General features: G+C 38.4%; 2 protein-coding genes and 1 long non-coding RNA gene across 3 annotated transcripts in view; 1 reads left to right on the forward strand and 2 right to left on the reverse strand.

Moving 5' to 3' along the window:
* Positions 1-20,556, reverse strand: part of igsf10 (immunoglobulin superfamily, member 10) — a 69,478-nt gene that overhangs the window by 28,712 nt on the left and 20,210 nt on the right. The gene's annotated exons all lie outside the window — the stretch shown is intronic.
* Positions 1-20,556, forward strand: part of LOC309505758 — a 47,366-nt gene that overhangs the window by 25,126 nt on the left and 1,684 nt on the right. The gene's annotated exons all lie outside the window — the stretch shown is intronic.
* On the reverse strand, positions 11,210-16,482 carry LOC309505857 (uncharacterized protein; the record flags this gene model as incomplete). Its single annotated transcript, XM_082179321.1, has 3 exons — positions 15,692-16,482; positions 15,174-15,646; positions 11,210-11,227 (listed from the first exon to the last, which is right to left on the reverse strand). The coding sequence occupies exons 1-3, from the start codon at positions 16,050-16,052 to the stop codon at positions 11,210-11,212; spliced, it is 852 nt and encodes a 283-aa protein (XP_082035447.1). The 5' UTR covers positions 16,053-16,482.

A 20,556-nucleotide genomic window follows, 5' to 3' on the forward strand; every position in this document is an offset into this window, starting at 1 on the left:
GTTCAGTATGGTGTAGCGTTGAGTTCCCAATAAAAGGGAATGTGGTTCCCAAACTTTTTAGATTGGCGTAGGCCCTGAGACATTTAAAACCCTTCCACATACTCCCGCTCTTCTACTTAGACTGCAATTGCACCTTTTCAATTAAGGGAAAATATTTGCCCCCTTAAATTGATATTCAGGTGCATTTTTTACCCTTATAAAGGCAAAGTTTTCCTAACCCTATTAAAAGTATGTCATGTTGTCTGTCAAATTTTATTTTAATTCTTAATATAATAAATTAAGCAATAAATTAAACTAAATTAATAGAAATCTGTATCAACAAAGGCCATCTTTGCACTGCAGTGGTACGATCAAACATGTATTGTATTTACCAATGTATTTGTAATGTATTGCTGATGTATTTACACAGTTTAATGCTGCTCAAAGGTGGCATGAATGCAATTACAATATCATACTGTTATGAAATAATGTTCCATATAAAACATTTTCAATTGAGAAACATAAAAAGATGGTAAAACAAAATGATACTCTTAAATATTAAACTGGTGGAAAGTGACTGTCTTAATGAGTGAGTCATCAAGTCATTGATTCATTCGGTAACTAAGAAAGTGGCAGTATTTATAAATGGATCATTGAATCATTGACTCTCCCGATTCATTCAAAGCCGCAGATTTGTTCACTCATGAGTCACCGCTGTGTGTTGTAGACGCACAACACTTCTGTTGTGGCCTGTGTTGCAACTATTATTTTGTTGCAAAATACAGCAAACAAATATTGTCAATACTGTTCTTAAAATGTATGTCATGTAATATTATCTTTTTGTTTGTTTAAATGTAGCATAAAATCAATGTTACATTTCCAATCGTGTGGATATTCAAGAAAAATTGCAGTTACTATATATTTTCAACATAGAAAAACAAGAACTCATACAGGGTTAAATTTCAGTCAATCTCTATGCACAGTTTGTGTCTATATTTGTTCTTCCTTCTAGCAAGTGCGAAACCCTCACTTTTACAAAGGTTCACTGTTGAGAATGGCAGTAATGTATTGTGAATTGTCCTCGAGCATGCGTCGCTGCGCTCTCGTCAGAGGCCCACACAGAACAAAATGAATAGTTGAATAAAGTCGTTATTTTAGGGGGGTTTTCGCACAAAAAATATTCTCGTCGCTTGATAAACTTAAGGTTGAGCCACTGTCGTCACTTGAACTATTTTAATGATGTTTTTACTCACTTTTCTGGGCCAGCAGAATGAAAATACAGAGAAGCTTATGGAGGAGTGAGACAGCAGATTTCATTAAAAATATCTTAATTTGTGTTCCGAAGATGAAGGAACATCTTACGGGGTTGGAACAACATGAGGGAGAGTGATTACTGACAGAATTTTCATTTTTGGATAAACTAATCTTTTTTTTTACATTACATATACATACAAATACAGGCTTATCAAAATTCAGGCATTTGGCAGACATTTTTATCCAAAGCAACTTGGATTGTATTTATTTTTTATTAACTTATTTATCCATTCCCTGGGAATCAAACCCATTATTTCATCTTGCTCTACTGTTTGAGCTACAGGAATGCATTGTAAAGAATGAATTGTTAATGATATGAATATACGATTATGCACCTTCCCTGACCCTGTAGGGGCATTCAATAGTAGTATTGAGTGCTTTTATAAACATCAAAGTGCATACAGCACCAAGTTTGACAGTCCAGGCAAATTCTGCAAACACTGGTCTGAAAAATAATGGGGTTTTGTGTTTGTTTTGGGGCATAGAAGGACAGATTTCAAGACATTTTAAAGAGCAGTGAGGACCCTCTGGTATGGGTAAAAAAAAAAAGAAAAAGAAAAAACGTATAAAACCTTTTCTCAGCATGTTTTAATTCCCCAAAAGTGGTTTTCTCAAAAGTATTTGTGTCCCAAAAACCTGACATATTTGTAATATGTGTGTGTCCGCCACTGCCCCCTATCTGTTGTCGTGGTCCCTGCATGTTGCGACACACAGGCACAGGAAATTATACACAACTCGCGAAATTAGACGCTAATTAAACACTGCGCATACTCATATTTGCATAACTTATTTTGATTGGCTGGATAGGAGAGAGCTGATTAATTTTCCCGGGAGTTCTGGAAATGCAAGTTGTGGAGAGCAGGTAAGAAATCAATAACAAAACGTTTTAATAGGTTCCAATGACAATGGTTATGGTATTTAGCAGACGCTTTTGTCCAAAGCGACATACAAATAACAACAATACAAAGTTGAACTTAACAGTAAAACAGGTCATTCCATGAAATCAGTGCCTTATCAACTTTGACAAATTAAAAAATAAAATAAGTTTAATTGATTTGTATTAAATATCCATGAAATGAAGACAGCTTAAAAGGACAAGAAATTGTATTGTGCCATATCAGGCTATGTATTTTTTTATTTTATGTTAGTTATTTTATGTTAAAACAGTACCTCATGTTTTGATCTTTTTTTGTCATGCCTGTTACAGACACATGCACTACTATATACAATTTTAATTAGAACTATGTCATAGTTTTCACAGATATGAGCAGTTTTTTAGTCCCTCTTTTCACTGGGATTCTTACAAATTTTTGATTTTTTTTCAGTCTTACATTTGTCATTCAGATGACCAAGAACATACACATTTTGGAGGGTGATCACATGTCAATTAAGAAAAATTTCTATTTTTACAAGAGAGATATTAAAAGAAGGGCTTTGTCAAAAATACAATATAGATAGGGTTACAATGGAAAAACTTGGAAGGCCATTACAAATATAATTTTTATACTTTTTATGAAATTAATGACAGTAACAGGACTGACAAGAGTAACAGGGATGACAGGACACATTCTTCAGTATACACTGCACATATTTCTTTACATAATATTGTAAAGTTTTACCTATATAATATTTTAGTTAATAGTGTGCCTGTATGTTGCTGTATTCTACACTTGGACATGTATTAATTATTCTTCATGTAGAATTGAAGAAGAAAAAAAGTACAACATTGCACTGTAGCAATTTATAGGAATAATTCAATTGTATGTGATTATTTGCAGTGCTGAGTTGTATCCAGTGGATAGTCTGCTACCCCTGTGTCTCTAGTAAGGTTGTGTCTGAAGGTCGTGGTATCTTCACTTTAGCAGTTTTCAATCAAGGAGACTTTGTGGTGGAGTAAAGAGGGGAGCTCATTGATGCATCTGAAGCTGAACATAGACGTAAACTGTATCACAACGCATGTTCGATCTTCATGTTTGACTTCATATGGAAGCGGAAGACATGGTGGTAGGTTCAGAACGACTAATATGTTTAGATTTCTTTAGTGAGAAGTCAGGATTTCTGAAGTAAAGATCTCATTTTGCACTTTAACTTATTCAACTGTGCATCAAACAACTATACTTGTATTGGATGATGGCACTAGTGTAGTTGCAATTCAAAAGTGTGTCACTATGAATGTCTGTTTAGTGCATGATGTTTGTAAATTTGCAGTATTGATGGAGCTCTTGAAGATGGGTCATTTGAACGACTGGCACCAAATTGCAGAATGAAGTTGATCAAAGCAGAAGGGAAGCCACATCTCTGCCTTTTTGCACTGAAGGAAATTACGGCAGGAACTGAAATCACTTGTGACCAGGGGCGATTCTAGGATTTTCATTTTAGGGGGGCTCAGCCCCCAATGAGGGTATGATAAAAAAAATAAAAAAAAAGTTAGTTTATGGTCTAATGCTCATTATTAACTAGTTTCATTCATTCATCCAGTAACATGCATATGGCACGGTTTTATAATCACTGAGGTACCGAATGTGAGGTATTTAGGGGGGTTCGGGGGCATGCTTCCCCGAGAAAATTTTAATTTCTCTGATCTACATAAAATTATGTGCATTTTAAGATGTTTTGAAGGCCAAAAAAATTGGATAATAGCTTAAAAACCATGTGCGGGCAGCTGTTTTTTTCTCACCTCATCAGCATCACACTCTTTTTCTCTTTGTTTTTATCTTGCTCTGTCTTTTCCCCTCCTAAAGCTGAGCTTTGACTGATATAGGCTTTTCATTTTTGTCTGTCAGTGAAGAAAGTAAACATAGGGTCAACTGATTTTTCAGACAAAGCTACCAGGAAAGCTAGGTAACTAAGTCCATCTACAATGAAATATAAATTATTTTATTTTTTAAGCTTTTTAGCCTTCATAATCAACAATACGGTTGGTTATTCATCAAGTCACCCCGTGAAAATTTATTTAATTTCAAATAATTTAACTAACCAGCTAATATTCATTAAGAATATAGACAAAACATGTATTAATGTAATTGTCTATTGGCAATATGATTAATCTGTTCTATATTTATTTATATTTATTAAAAATAACATGAATTATCAATTTGCCACTTCTATAAATCAAGTACTTAAAAGAAAATCACAAATCCCTTTACTCTACTCTTACTCTATGTATCATGATACACTCCTCCTGATTCATTATTACTTAACTATATTTATTAATACAAAACAAAATAACTCCACATGATGTTTCGCTCTCTGGGCCATCTAGTGCTTTCAGACAATGATGTGTCTTTAATCATTTCTGTGCATGGCTGCATAATGTAATGCCGAAATACATAATAATATGTTTTAAATTTTAAAAAGTAAATTAAAATAAATCATGATCGTTTTCTAAAGTATGTTTTCATGGGTGTTAATCGCTTCATTTTTGTTGGAAGAAAAAACAACTATCACACTGTGATAAGGGCTGAAGGTGAACGCAGCGAAACGTATTGGTATTGGATGAGAAACCGAACCGTCCCGTGTTGCTCCCAATGCTCCAGTAACATTACATTATGTAAACTGCAATGCATTTATGACAAAGAACTGCACCGATGCAGATGTAATATCATAGCAATCTATCAATAAATGCACTCACGACACACCTTGTACTCTCTGATGTTCGCTCTGCTCGGCGCCCCTGCAGATTGAAAAATGCGCTAAATCCAAGCAGACTCAGATAAGGGGAGGAGCCGAAACTTGACGCAGCTTGCCGCAAGTTTTTTTAAAGGGGACTGAAGCGATCAAAAATGTATTAATCAAATATTTTTTAGGGGGGCTGGGCAGAAGTTTAGGGGGGCTGAAGCCCCCCTAAAAAGGGCCTAGTGACGCCCCTGCTTGTGACTATGGTGGGAAAGAATGGCCCTGGCGTAAAGAGGTGGGTCATTTAGATTTTTTCCCCTCTGAATTGGTATCACGGTTTAAAGCCTATATTTTGACATCTTGATAACAATGAAATCATCTCTGTCTTAAAAGCTTCTGTGTGTTAAGCTGTGTCAGTTTCATGATGCCACAGAGATTACACAATACCTATCGCTTGTTAGTGCAAACAATTATAACCAAAAAACAGAAGTCGTTTCTTGGTGGTATTCAATCCGGTTTTCAGTCAGTCTTTTCAGGTTAATCTTGAACGTGCATGACTCTCCCAGGGGATGCCAGCAAGCTTATCTGTATGTTTTGTAGATTCCCCCTACTGTTACAAGCACTGCTGCCCAAGAGTCTATTAAAGACCGTTTCCAAGACCAAATCATGTCATCCACAGTCTTTACTGAAGGTCAGTGACTGTTTGACTTAATGTTTTATCTAGTTGTCAATGGTGTGCTGTAGATGAGTGAGAAACATGTATGCCACATATGTTTGCTGAGATTGTTTTACATTAGTTATGGTGGGCATTTAAACATATTGTGTCTATAAAGGATGTGAACCAGTGACAGTGTGGTTGCTTCTAGAGTGATGCACAACCCAACCCTCCCTGGCCTTCCTCATATTATTTCCTGTATTCTACAGAGACCAGAGAGAGACCAGAAGTCCAGTCCTGCAATATGACATCAGGCAGTTCTGCTTGTGAGGTTAGGCTGAATACGGCTCTCTGTTAAAGCAATAAGTCCCATTGTTTTACAATGGCTAAGGAAAGAAGTAGGTCACAACGCGAAGCATCACCACGTACACCTGGCATAAGTTTTATTGAATGAGGGCACAGCAAAATGTTGTGAATTATTCGTAAATAACAATTCTTCCGCAAAAGATATTTTCTCTAGCTGAATTGTTGGCAAGTAATTCACAAATGCAGACAGCGTAACTTTTCTAAGGTGTACTAACAGAGAACAAAATGCAGCCAGAGATGTGATGTTATGGGAATTTTACAACAGGATCTAATGTGATCGAGCCAATCATATTCAAGGGTCAGAACATTTTAAATTGTAACTCTGTCTTAGTCAGTTCAATAACACAATTGTGTAGGTGTCCAAGTTCACATATGCATTTTTGTGTATAACTTGTTTAGACACAGCTCAGTGGTGCAAGCTTTCCTCCTTTCCATGGCTTGATGACCATGCCCATGACTTGGAACCCAATGTTTTCTGCTTGAGTCCCTGCTTGAATGAGCAATGCCTGGTAAATACTGGGGTCTTGCAAAGCACTGTGCCTTCATGTCCTGTGTTCTCTTCAACAGACACCACATTGAGAGCAGAGTGTCAGTCATCCAGTCCCAGTCCCCAGTCCCACACCAGACAGCCCTGAGCATGAGGTTAGTTTCAATTCAGCTGTTCAGCTTTCCTGTAGCTCAGTGGTAAGAGCATTGCGTTAACAACGCAAGGTTGTGGGTTCGATCCCAGGGGATTGCACATACCTATGTATAAATGTATAGGATAACGCAATGTAAGTCGCTTTGGATAAAAGCGTCTGCCAAATGTAAAATGTAAATGTTTATTTCAGGATGTATGAATGTTTAGAAATGATGTAGTTTCGTAAGGGACATATTTATCAATTAATTACAATTATACTGCAGATACAGTCTGAGAATCTTTGTCGGTACAGATAGTCATCATTTAACATTTTGTTCCCGTCTACATCAGTTTGAGTGTCGTAAACTTAAAGGTTTGAGCGAGGGTGCCCCTCTTAGCTGAAATGGACACCCAATGGAGAAGAATATTCCTCTGTGTCACACACAGATGTAGAAACTACAGCACGTCCTTGTAAAGTGGCTAGTTAAGGAATAGGGTTTTCTCTCTTTAATACACATTCTTCGTTGTGGCATCTGTGTACCTATATGGTGCGTTGTCAGCTGTTTCCTGCGGCTTGATGCTGAAATTTGTTATGCAGTGACATGCCTCCCTTATACAAAATGGTTGCTAAATCTTGTTAAATATTCTGTCTTTGCACGTATGTAGTATTATCATCTGTACCAGTTGATGCCTGTTCATCTTTGCATATTGCTGTTCTTTTTTTTAGGTGCACTGTGTCAGAGGTCAATGTGGCACTTCTTCTGCGAAAGAGGGGATTGGAGAGGTTGGTGTCCAGCACCAGGAGGACTCACCCCCTATGTTCTCAACAGACCTCGCCAGTGCTCAGGTATAGTTCTGAGTAAATGTTGTTAACTTCTGGCAATGCATGTCAAGCCTGCTAAGGGTTTGCAGCATAAAACACATGTGGCAATATCAGGCCATTTTTAGATGATTATTTCATGTCTTGATGGATATTTTGAGTAGAATTTTGTCTCTGCCAGGGATGTGAGTTGAGTATGTTATGCCTATATGTCGCTTTATGACTTGAGGAAAGCCAAACATTGAATCTCCCTGTGTTCCCTTGTACAGAGACCGAATCGAGATCAGGGTGTCAATCATTCAGAGCCGCGCCAAACGACTCCGCTTGTGAGGTGAGTTTGAATTTACCTGTGTTCTGAAATTGACCAATGGTTAGAAGTACTGTGATGTTCCATGGAACATAGTTTTCAGTGTTTTAGTACAAATCTTGCAGCTACGGTGGAAAGGTCCTCTATTCAGTATGGATGGTCGTTTCTAACTACGGTGTCACCCCAACACTGGTGTTTTTCTGAGTGTGCCATACACTGGGAGTTCAATAGTGGAAGTCTTAGCGTTTGAGCATGGATGTCATTAAAAGTCCAAAGGACAGTGTCCTTGCATACCTTGAGTTTGTCTGTGTCACACACATGTGCACAGATTTTTACCTTTTTTACCCCACAAAATTACTTTAGTTTCTTAGAATTGTTTTTACTTTTCTTGCTTTACTAAAATAGATAGTCCAGGGTTATATAGTGCTATGGCTAGGAAGAAGAGAATAATCCGTTTCCTTGCCCCTATCAGTTAGTTACCCGCTGTTTCGCTGGTTGTCTGTATTTGTAAAAAAAAGTCTAATTCTTCTTCCTACCTACAGCACTTGCTGTCTTCAAACAACAGGGCTATAGGTTGATTTACCCTGGACCTGATTTTTTATTTTTACAGATAATAGAAGTTAGGCAGGGTAAATCTAAATTTGGCTTTGGACACTGGTTCAGAAACTAGATGTGTTGTGTTTTTTAACCCTCTGGGGACCAAAAACGCGCCCACGCGTTTTGCTCGTTTTTTTTTTTAGCAATGAAAAATAAACACAAAATGCTCTGTTAATTTTGATCTTTCATTTTCGTGTAATACATCAATCGATCCTGTTCAGTTTCTATTTTTTTTCTGTATACTCACAATACAAATAAAGTGTTTTGCTTTTTGACAAATAAAGAAAAACTAACATGATGCTATTTCTGCCTTCTCTCTGTCAGTAAACTCCCATTTGAAACGCGTTCGAAAATTATCTATAACTCCGCGAAAATTCAGTCAAACAGGCAAACAGACCCACGGGCATAAAGCTTGAGATCGCAGCTTTTAAATGAAGTAATTTATATAAAAAACAAATATTATCAGCTTCTGTAATCTGTATAAAAAGAGAGCGACTCCAGTCGAGCTCATTACGAGCCATTCAAAAGTAATGTGACCACTCCCCGGAGAGCGCGTGCTATTCAAACGCAAATTCTGAGAACCATTTCAGTCTGTGAAACGCCCCCACATCAGCTGTAAACAAAGAGGCATAATATAGCCTACCTTATGGAGAAAATTTTCCGTGCTGATATGAGGAGCAGATCCCGCTGAGGAGTGAGGTAGGCTAAGTTATCCTTTCTCAAGTGTTAATGTGGAATAACGTTATGGAATAACGTTGTAGGCTTATGTAAACAAAAAGATGAATCGCGTTTCTATAATATGAATCGCGCGTCTATTTGTAAAGAGTGTTTAGCCTAAATATGAATCGCGCGTCTGTGTGTGAAAGAATAAACTGCTTTTACAGTTACAGTTACTGCGTTACAGTCAGGCGAAGTATGAAAGACAACATTTTGTTGACTAGATTTGGGTACAGTTTTTACTGTAGAATATACTGTCACATCAAATAAGCTTTTCTGAATATATATAAAATACTATTTTGTCAAAAATAAAGTCATAGACTAAGATGTTCCAATGTTGGCTATATTCAAACTAATGAATACATATGATAAAATGAAGGCCTATAATCTTTTTTTTTTTTTTTTTACAAAGAAAGAGTACTTTTTTGCAGAAATATTGCTGAAATTGTAATTATTGTTGTAATTGTAACCTTTTTAATAAAATAGCAAAACATATTTACAAGATAGATGTAAGCAAAATCTTAAATGGTCAATATAAGTCTTCTTCAAAATATATATTTTGTCTTTGCATTGTGGCTCAGTCAGTGTCACACCTGAATGAATGGCTAATTATGCAGAGTCATTATGCAGAGTGGGTGGGACTAAGGTGTAAACTACTCCTCCCCCTCGCATATTGGCTTTCCAAGCAAAACCTGTTTTACACCATTTAAATCAATGTATTTTTTTTTGTGAACGATAAAGCAAGACTATTTTCACATAATTTTGAAGCTAGAACTGAAAGGGACAACATCCATTAGTCAAAAGTCTTGTGGGCACATATTTTGTATGAGTTTTGTGGTCTTATTTCAGCAACTTTCATTTTTATTTTTTTAAATAACCACGCATAAACATTATTCTCTTAAAAATACAAACATCTACATACATGTTGCTCGCATATTATGGTAGGCCTGTTTGTGCTATATAGAGTGAATTTACACCTTTGCCATTAACATGTTTATAAATAACTGAAAAAAGCACAAATGTCAGAGCATGTCAGAACATCTCAAGGGCCCCAAAAACAGCTTGGTCCCCAGAGGGTTAAATGCCAGATGAAGGTTTACTTTTGCCATCTTTTGGAATTGTCTTCTTTGCCATCATATCTTTCTCTTGTGTGTGTGATGAGTGACGCCCAAACAGTAAGCCAAGCTAAACATAAGTCACAGGAATTTAATAGATATGCTTCGCTATTATATCTCAAAAGTAACTTCTTTCCCCTTTTTCATCTCTCCTGATGGAGTTGTAGAAAAGGTTGTGTGAAAGTAAAACAGCCAAATGTTTTGGTTTTTTCATGATATAATTTGTGTGTGTAAAGGTTTTATATTTATTTCATGTTTTGAATTTTTTTTTTTCAGTATACAATCCATAAGCTGGTTTTTGAATTGGTGAGAATTGACAAATGCTGGATATGCCATTCACCTTTGACATCTATCAGATGGCATGGTGTAAGATGTAAACGTAAGTGTGTTATTCATCTTCTCTTAAAGGACAAGTTCTGTATTTTACACTTAAAGCCCTGTTTACAGATCGTATCTGATGAAATAGAACGGTTAAGATTAAAATTTGGACACATGCTCCTGTCCCGAGAATTTTAGGTTTATTTCGCTTTTGTGGACCTATTTTGCCAAACGCGTCACACCCGTGATTCTTCCGTTGAGAGCTTGAATAATAGACACTCCAGCCCAGTTGGTGGCGATAATGCACCTTTGCCAATTGCAAGCAAACCACGGGCATTTCATTGAATACACAGAAGAAGCAGAAGAAGAAGCGGCGGAGTAATACCGTGAAGGTGCTGCGGTCTCACAGCACGTCCTATTAAGTCAATGGAGTTGGACAAAAACTACGATAAAACCTGTTGGAATGCATCTTTTTCAGCGATTTTTGAGTGAACATATCAGTGAACACCCCTGACCACTCGGTGAGTTTCACGTCTTTGTAAACGAAAGTTTAATGTGTTTTTAGGACGGAATCTTCCAGTGCATATAGACAACCATTGTGGAGGTGGGGGGGGGAAGCGAAATAAACCTAAAATTCTTGGGACAGCAGCATGTGTCCAAATTTTAATCTTAACCGTTCTATTTCATCAGATACGATCTGTAAACAGGGCTTTAAGTGTAAAATACCGAACTTGTCCTTTAATGCATTTCTCAGTATACCATAAGTAGTTTAATTTCATGCCATGGGTCAGTTCCAGACTCGCACCTATAAAGCATAAAAACATGTTGATTGAATGTTTTATCAGTTCAAACCATTGCAGTGGAAAACACTGGAGTGGCAGATACTATGACGGACCAGGCAAGTCGCAGGGTTTCCCTATCCCTGGAGACTTTCGCCTTTGGATGTTGAACAAGTCCTTAATTCTTTTGTTATTATCATTTATATTATTGGGCTATCTATATTGTCCTGTTGCTCTTTGTTGATTAGACTTAGGCCTAAGTTAGGCAGATGTTTCTCTCTTTCATCCGGTTCGCTGCAGTTCGGCTAAATGCGTCTTTCATGGACTTTATTCATTTGCGTGACTCGAAAATAAAATTACAACTTATAGATGAGTTGTTTGCAATGTTAACCCAATCGCACAATAAGTGAAACACCACTGTTTGAATTGTTGTATAGACGAATTTCAACAAGCCCATATTTGCGACGTTACCAATGCAAAAAACACAGTTCTTGGTTTGACTCGCTACGTGAACATAGGGCAATGTTTGTGCTTCTTTGTCAGCATTTTTAAAGTTTAGCTTGGCTGAAAAGCATAATGCACAAACGTTTCATTATGTCTAAGTGAGTATCAACACAAGCAAAATGCCCTCAAGTCCGTGGTGCACTCAGGTCATTGCTGAAGTCATTCTGTAATTACGCATACGCTCACAAACTTCGAAGATGATGTTAAACCCTCAAACTTGCAAATTTCTTAGAATGTCTATGTACTCAAAAGTGTCTGTCCAATAAGTGTCTGTGCAATAAGCATTTCCAAGTGTGTTTTTCTTCTAACTTTTTCTAACTTCGTGCCTTCCAATAAGTCACTGGGCCTATCTTTACGCTGAGTTGATAATAGATCGAGTGGGCTTTTCGAGTGGACTTCAAATTTAGAATATAAAAGGTCATGATGAACAAAAACTTTAGGCCTAATAAATCCAGACCTAATTCAATAGATCCACCAAGCAATTGGCAATCCAAATGCTTGTAGGTGTCTCCACACCTTTCCAGTTACTTTCCTTTAATTCTCACAAGCCTTATTAACCCTCTGGGGACCAAGCTGTTTTTGGGGCCCTTGAGATGTTCTGACATGCTCTGACATTTGTGCTTTTTTCAGTTATTTATAAACATGTTAATGGCAAAGGTGTAAATTCACTCTATATAGCACAAACAGGCCTACCATAATATGCGAGCAACATGTATGTAGATGTTTGTATTTTTAAGAGAATAATGTTTATGCGTGGTTATTTAAAAAAATAAAAATGAAAGTTGCTGAAATAAGACCACAAAACTCATACAAAATATGTGCCCACAAGACTTTTGACTAATGGATGTTGTCCCTTTCAGTTCTAGCTTCAAAATTATGTGAAAATAGTCTTGCTTTATCGTTCACAAAAAAAAATACATTGATTTAAATGGTGTAAAACAGGTTTTGCTTGGAAAGCCAATATGCGAGGGGGAGGAGTAGTTTACACCTTAGTCCCACCCACTCTGCATAATGACTCTGCATAATTAGCCATTCATTCAGGTGTGACACTGACTGAGCCACAATGCAAAGACAAAATATATATTTTGAAGAAGACTTATATTGACCATTTAAGATTTTGCTTACATCTATCTTGTAAATATGTTTTGCTATTTTATTAAAAAGGTTACAATTACAACAATAATTACAATTTCAGCAATATTTCTGCAAAAAAGTACTCTTTCTTTGTAAAAAAAAAAAAAAAAAGATTATAGGCCTACATTTTATCATATGTATTCATTAGTTTGAATATAGCCAACATTGGAACATCTTAGTCTATGACTTTATTTTTGACAAAATAGTATTTTATATATATTCAGAAAAGCTTATTTGATGTGACAGTATATTCTACAGTAAAAACTGTACCCAAATCTAGTCAACAAAATGTTGTCTTTCATACTTCGCCTGACTGTAACGCAGTAACTGTAACTGTAAAAGCAGTTTATTCTTTCACACACAGACGCGCGATTCATATTTAGGCTAAACACTCTTTACAAATAGACGCGCGATTCATATTATAGAAACGCGATTCATCTTTTTGTTTACATAAGCCTACAACGTTATTCCATAACGTTATTCCACATTAACACTTGAGAAAGGATAACTTAGCCTACCTCACTCCTCAGCGGGATCTGCTCCTCATATCAGCACGGAAAATTTTCTCCATAAGGTAGGCTATATTATGCCTCTTTGTTTACAGCTGATGTGGGGGCGTTTCACAGACTGAAATGGTTCTCAGAATTTGCGTTTGAATAGCACGCGCTCTCCGGGGAGTGGTCACATTACTTTTGAATGGCTCGTAATGAGCTCGACTGGAGTCGCTCTCTTTTTATACAGATTACAGAAGCTGATAATATTTGTTTTTTATATAAATTACTTCATTTAAAAGCTGCGATCTCAAGCTTTATGCCCGTGGGTCTGTTTGCCTGTTTGACTGAATTTTCGCGGAGTTATAGATAATTTTCGAACGCGTTTCAAATGGGAGTTTACTGACAGAGAGAAGGCAGAAATAGCATCATGTTAGTTTTTCTTTATTTGTCAAAAAGCAAAACACTTTATTTGTATTGTGAGTATACAGAAAAAAAATAGAAACTGAACAGGATCGATTGATGTATTACACGAAAATGAAAGATCAAAATTAACAGAGCATTTTGTGTTTATTTTTCATTGCTAAAAAAAAAAACGAGCAAAACGCGCGGGCGCGTTTTTGGTCCCCAGAGGGTTCATTAATGTAGGATAAACATTTCAGCATTTCTGTTCTACATTACACCATTCTGCCAGAAGTCTTAAAAACATATAAAAACGTAGCCTATATGGCCTCACACCTTGCACATTAAAAAAAGAATAAGTGTTTGGTCAGGTCAGGCTACTAATGTGTCTGTTATTACAATAACAATGTTTTATAATCAGAATCTCAAATCTCTGGATTGTTAGGATGATGCCATATATCATATTTGTAAGTTTAATTCTGTTTGTATCTTGTCTGGAAATCCCATCAGAATGCACCATATGAACTGTCATTTTTCAAAAAAATTCTGCTTTTCATTCTGAACTCACTTTATGCTTCAGTTTTCAGTTCACTTTATGCTTATGTTTAGTGGCGTTAGTGAATTTAATGTGTGATGTGTGGGATCATTACATACTTTTTTTAACTTTGACTTTGAAAGGGTAATGTAAATGCTCTGCCACTCCAGTGAATTCTACCTTAATGGTCGTCTAAATGGAAAATTTTAGCCAACACTCAAATTGTGCATTTGTACTGAACAGTTCATTTTGTTAGCATTTCTTGATTTTGTATGTTTCATAAGTGTGAAGCTGTTTGCATTTAATAAGAAAATGAGTATGTAATTGGTCAGCATGGGAAACTGATCAATTGTTGTCTAACACTGTGGTTTGCCTAATTTTGTCTGTTGAGAATGCTATGGTTTGTGGCATAAAATCTGCCTCCAGCAATCCTCAGAAGACTGGGATATATCAGATGTAAGTGTACATTTAAGTATAATATTCTTAATATCAATATGATGGCTCTTAGCAGTTTGTTTTTGTGTCACGATCCACACAAAGGAATGGGAAAAGGAAAGATCCAAGTGCAGTAAAGATTTATTAGGGTAAATCTAAAATCGTAGTCTTCCAGGCAGAGGTCAAAATCCAAATAATCAATCCAAGAAACAAGAACACAAACAGGAAATACAGGGAACGGAAGTGGCGTGATATAAGACAAGGAATCCGTGACAAACACTAGACTGGCAGGGTATATATAACAAGAACTAACAATGAATAACAGGGAACAGCTGGGTACAATGATGACGGGGAACAGCTGAGTGCAATGAACAGTGATTGGTACAGACAGGGATTGTGGGGAATGCAGTTCATGAACAGGATGACACCGTGGAGACGAGGACCTCTAGTGGACACCAGTGATACACAAACAGACACTCTCTTGGCCGTGGCAGGACTGATGGTGGGCGGCTCCGAGATGATCTCAGGGATGACAGCAGGCTGCTTGGAGGGGACGGCCTCCGGGACGACAGCGGGCTGCTCAGAGGGGACGGCCTCCGGGACGACAGCGGGCTGCTCAGAGGGGACGGCCTCCGGGACGACAGCGGGCTGCTCAGAGGGGACGGCCTCCGGGAGGACAGCGGGCTGCTCAGAGGGGACGGCCTCCGGGACGACAGCGGGCTGCTCAGAGGGGACGGCCTCCGGGACGACAGCGGGCTGCTCAGAGGGGACGGCCTCCGGGACGACAGCGGGCTGCTCGGAGGGGACGGCCTCCGGGACGACAGCGGGCTGCTCGGAGGGGACGGCCTCCGGGCCATTGGGGAGGCAGAAAGTCCTCCTCCTCCTCCGGACCACCGGACTCGAGACCACCGAACCCGGGACCACCGGAACTGGGACCACCGGAACTGGGATCACCGGACTCGGGACCACCGGACCTGGGACTACCGGACTCGGGGCCACCTGAGCAGGAACTACCGGAACTGGAGGACGCTCGGGGCTGAACCTCACCGGCCCATGGTCAGAGAATGACCGAACTGGAGAATGCTGTCGGTGCTCACCTCTAGTATCTCCTCCCCTACGTCCTCCACGAGTTCCCCTAAACTTGACCAGACGGGTTCCCCTAAAAGTCTCTCTGTCCCAGGTGGAAGGCTGCTCAGGGGACTTGACCGCCATGGCCTCCTCCGTCTGGCGTGCCCATAACGCCGGACACTGAAAGATGTTCATTCGAGGGGGAACTTCTTCAATTCTTGAACTCCCCCTCTGCTGCCTCCTCTCTGATCTCGTGGTTGAGGAAAACCTGCGAACATCCATACTGCTGGATCTTGAAGTTGACGGATTCCTTCTGTCACAATCCACACAAAGGAATGGGAAAAGGAAAGATCCAAGTGCAGTAAAGATGTATTAGGGTAAATCCAAAATCGTAGTCTTCCAGGCAGAGGTCAAAATCCAAATAATCAATCCAAGAAACAAGAACACAAACAGGAAATACATACAGGGAACGGAAGTGGCGTGATATAAGACAAGGAATCCATGACAAACACTAGACTGGCAGGGTATATATAACAAGAACTAACAATGAATAACAGGGAACAGCTGGGTACAATGATGACGGGGAACAGCTGAGTGCAATGAACAGTGATTGGTACAGACAGGGATTGTGGGGAATGCAGTTCATGAACAGGATGACACCGTGGAGACGAGGACCTCTAGTGGACACCAGTGATACACAAACAGACACTGTGACATTTTGACATCCATCCTTCCCATGTGTATTTCTGTTTTTTAAAGTATGCTGTATTTAATTAATTAATTAATTAATTTAATGTACTTTACAGGATGATGTCTCATCTGGTGACGAGTACATCCCAGAGTCTGTATCGGATTCAGAAAGCTCAGGGACAGATTTGAGTGTTGAGTTGCCTGAACCATCCAAAAATTCCCATACTACTAATACGGCTCAATCAAAATGTGCACGTCATCTCGATGGGCATGTAAATGAAAATGCTGAAATTGCACAGGCACTCCAGTTCCCCAAATCATCAAAGGACAGAAAGGTTATTCTTGAGAAATTATGAAACCTTGGCAACTTCAAGCATAACTCAATTGTTAAAACCACAGGGTCAGGCTGTCTTAACCCTCTGAGGTCGAGAAACGCGCCGACGCGTTTTGCTGGATTTTTTTCACATAGCAGCAACATAAACTTAAATTACTCCGTCATTTATGGTTATACAGAAAAAAGAAATATAAAAAAATAATCTGTGATATTTCTACTTTTGTATGTGTCCACTTACAATCAAATCAAAACATTGTGCTTTTGTAAAATAAAGAAAATAAACAGGGTGTGCGTTCTGCCTCTCCGTCGCGGACTCGCGGTGAACTTTTTTTTCTTGAGCACGTCTATAAACTGAAACAAAACTCAGCGAATACTTCTCACACATTTATGAGCCATACACCTTTATAATACACATTTAAGTGTGTACTTTTAAATGATCGGATTCAAACTGAAAACAAATATTCTCTGTTTAAGTAATTTGTATAAAACCAACAGGATGTCCAGTATCTCAAAAGCTTGCTAATTACTTTTTAATTCGACACGCCCACTCGCGCAAAAGAGATTCACATGCAAATCTCCACATGGGACGCGAACGCCCTCGTTACCTCAAACACAAAACACCAAAACACTTCACAAGTCTCTGCTTTTCGTCGAGTTTGGAAGACACGTCTGAGCTTACATTGGATTTACCCCCAGAAGAAGAAGAACGCGATTTGAAGACAAGAAAGATGTAAGGTAAGAAATTCTTACTTATTCGTTTATGGTATTGTTGCATAAACTTCACATTGCAGTTGAACTGTTGCTAGATGGTGAATATTATACTATTTAGACCCGTGTTTCCTGTTAAATACTGTTTGTGGATATCTGCTCAAACATAGATATGTATAACCATAATGTTTAATATTTTGGAGCGCGATGGCGTTTGAATGTATCATATTTTGGAGCGCGCTGTGGGTTTTAATGTATCATATTTTGGAGCGCGATGGCGTTTGAATGTATCATATTTTGGAGCGCGCTGTGGGTTTTAATGTATCATATTTTGGAGCGCGATGGCGTTTGAATGTATCATATTTTGGAGCGCGCTGTGGGTTTTAATGTATCATATTTTGGAGCGCGCTGTGGGTTTGAATGTATCATATTTTGGAGCGCGATTGCGTTTGAAAGGAAAAATGCACCAAACATTAGGCTTTATGTTTTTACTATTATCTCATTTCATATCATCATAACGAATGGAAACATTTGAAGTAACATATGATAATCAATATATTTTTCTCTAGCGTAGTTGTTCTTGAAATCTTTTGGAAGATTTAATTTATTGTTATTATTATTTTATGCAGCACTGCGTAGCCTATGCCTACAAGGCACAACAAACCTGGTGTTCATTATATATTGTTGGAAACGTGTGTGTGTGTGTGTATTCTGTGAATTTTAAAAATAAATTTTAACCAGAAAAATCTAAAATCTATTCCCAAAATCGTGCAGCCCTATAGTTTCTCTTGATATCAGTATGTTCACAGTTTTTTCTTTTTTTTTTTTCTTTCAGGGACCAGATGCAACTGAGTCCTGCTGACTTCAACATTCACATGAGTCTCTGTACATGAACATGGTAAAGTGAAAATCAAACACCTTGGAAATGAAAGGTATGTACAATGTTTTTAGGAATGGCACAAAGGTCTCTGTCTTTGGATCATTGTTTTCAATGTGCTCTTTTGTCATTTGTATTTTTGGATTGTGTTGTGTTGTAAATAAATCCAAACAATCTAAAAGCCATTCTTTTTTAAATCTCCTCATTCTTTGTGCAAGGTTGCTCTGAATGACAGGGCCTGATCGCTCCTAATAGGGCAGTTAGGGGAGTGTCTTTGTCTTTCTCAGGTGTTAAAAGCTTACATATTCATGAGATGATCACGCCTCTTCGCATATGGCTTTGTCACACAAAACACGTCTTAGAAATTTTAAATCAATATATTGTCTTATCTGAATGAGCAGTCAGGGTGATTTTCACATAGTTTTGGAGCAAATATTCTAGGCTATGTCATACAATTTTCAAAAGTCTTGTGAAGAAATAATCAGTATGGGTTTCATGGCCTTATTTCAGTGAGAATTTTTTTTTGTATTTTCACAAACCACGCATAAATGTCATTATCTCAAAACTACAAACTTTTACATACATGCTGCTGATATATTATTGTAGCAGAGTTTGTGCTGAATACAGTGTAATTAGACTTTAGCCATGAAAATGTCACTAGTAACAGAAAAAAACACAAATGTCAGAGCATGTCAGACCACCTCCAGGGCCCAGAAAACAGCTCAGACCTCAGAGGGTTAAAGTGAAAAGGAGTTCCAAACAGAGCAGCAGCCCTGAGACGTATGATTACTGCTGTACTGTAAGGGTGTGTTATCCAGAAAAGAACGTCCTCAACATATGAAAATATATGCTCTAAGACCCGAGAATAATGTTGAAGAGGGACCTGAGTTGAGAGAGAGAGTCATTGGTATAGCATCTGCTCAATCTACAATGTCCCAGCCAATCTCAAGTGAACTTTGGTCAGTGCTGGGCAAAATGCACAAGGATGATGTGTCCACTGCAATAAGGAATGATCATTATCTCATGCAGTTTGCCCAGTCGCTCTTTAATAAGCATGGGAGTGACAGATCAAAGCATGAGTATACAAGACAGACAGTAAGGGAACTTGGGAGATTACTTGTGACTTTGCACCACACAACTAGAATCCATAACATGGAAGAGGCAATAAAACCTTCTTACTAGTGCTGTCAAGAGAGTTTCAGGTTTTGATCACGAAAACAACACATTCAAAGCCCCAAGTTTGGCCCTGAAAATTGGGCATTCTCTCAGAAAGATAAGTGACCTCATCATGTGCTGTCCCCTCATGGAAGAGGATCAAGAGGGGATCGATTCCATCAGGAGGTTTCATACACTTCATGAAACAAAGTGGTCTGAATTAGTTTCCCATTCTGCCTTATCTAACCTGAGTGAGGCAAAATACAACAAGAGCTCCAGGCTTCCACTGGTCAAAGACGTTCAGAAGCTACAGTTATATCTTGGTCAACAAGTGGAATTGGCTAAGGAGAAACTAGCCGTTAACCCAACAGCAGGCACTTATGCAGCACTAGCAAAGGTGACCCTCTGTCAAGTCATTTTGTTTGATGGGAGGAGGGAAGGTGAAGTGGCACAGATGACTGAAAAAGATTTAGAAGGTTGTGACATGTCACAACTAAACGATGACATAAGCACTGGGCTTACAGAAGTTAAGTAAAGAGTTTGCAAACAATTCGTCAGAGTGGAATTGAGGGGGAAAAAAGGACGAAAGGTTGCTGTGATCCTGACTCCTGATATGACTGCTAACCTGTCACTCCTCACTAGTAAGAGGAAAGAGTGTGAAGTAACTGAAAACAACAATTACCTCTTCGCTATTCCTTGTAGTGATGGTCACTACAGAGGGCAGTTTGGTCAATTTGCAGATGCTTGTGGAGCCGAAAATCCTCAAAACCTCAGATCAACTAATCTTCGCAAACAGATCGCCACAATAAGCCAAGTCATGAACAGTGAAAGATAATGAACTGGACCAGCTGGCCGATTTTCTCGGCCATGACATTAGGGTGCATAGGGAGTACTATCGACTGCCCCAATCAACAATTCAGCTGGCTAAGATCTCAAAGTGAAGTGTGCACAACTTCTGGGTACATTAATTAGACCCCTGGCTTTTTTGTGTATTTGGCATCCTTTATCTATAAGATTGTATT

The sequence above is a fragment of the Leuciscus leuciscus genome (assembly GCF_965113295.1).
Source record: "Leuciscus leuciscus genome assembly, chromosome: 9".
In the NCBI taxonomy this organism is placed as follows: domain Eukaryota; kingdom Metazoa; phylum Chordata; class Actinopteri; order Cypriniformes; family Leuciscidae; genus Leuciscus; species Leuciscus leuciscus.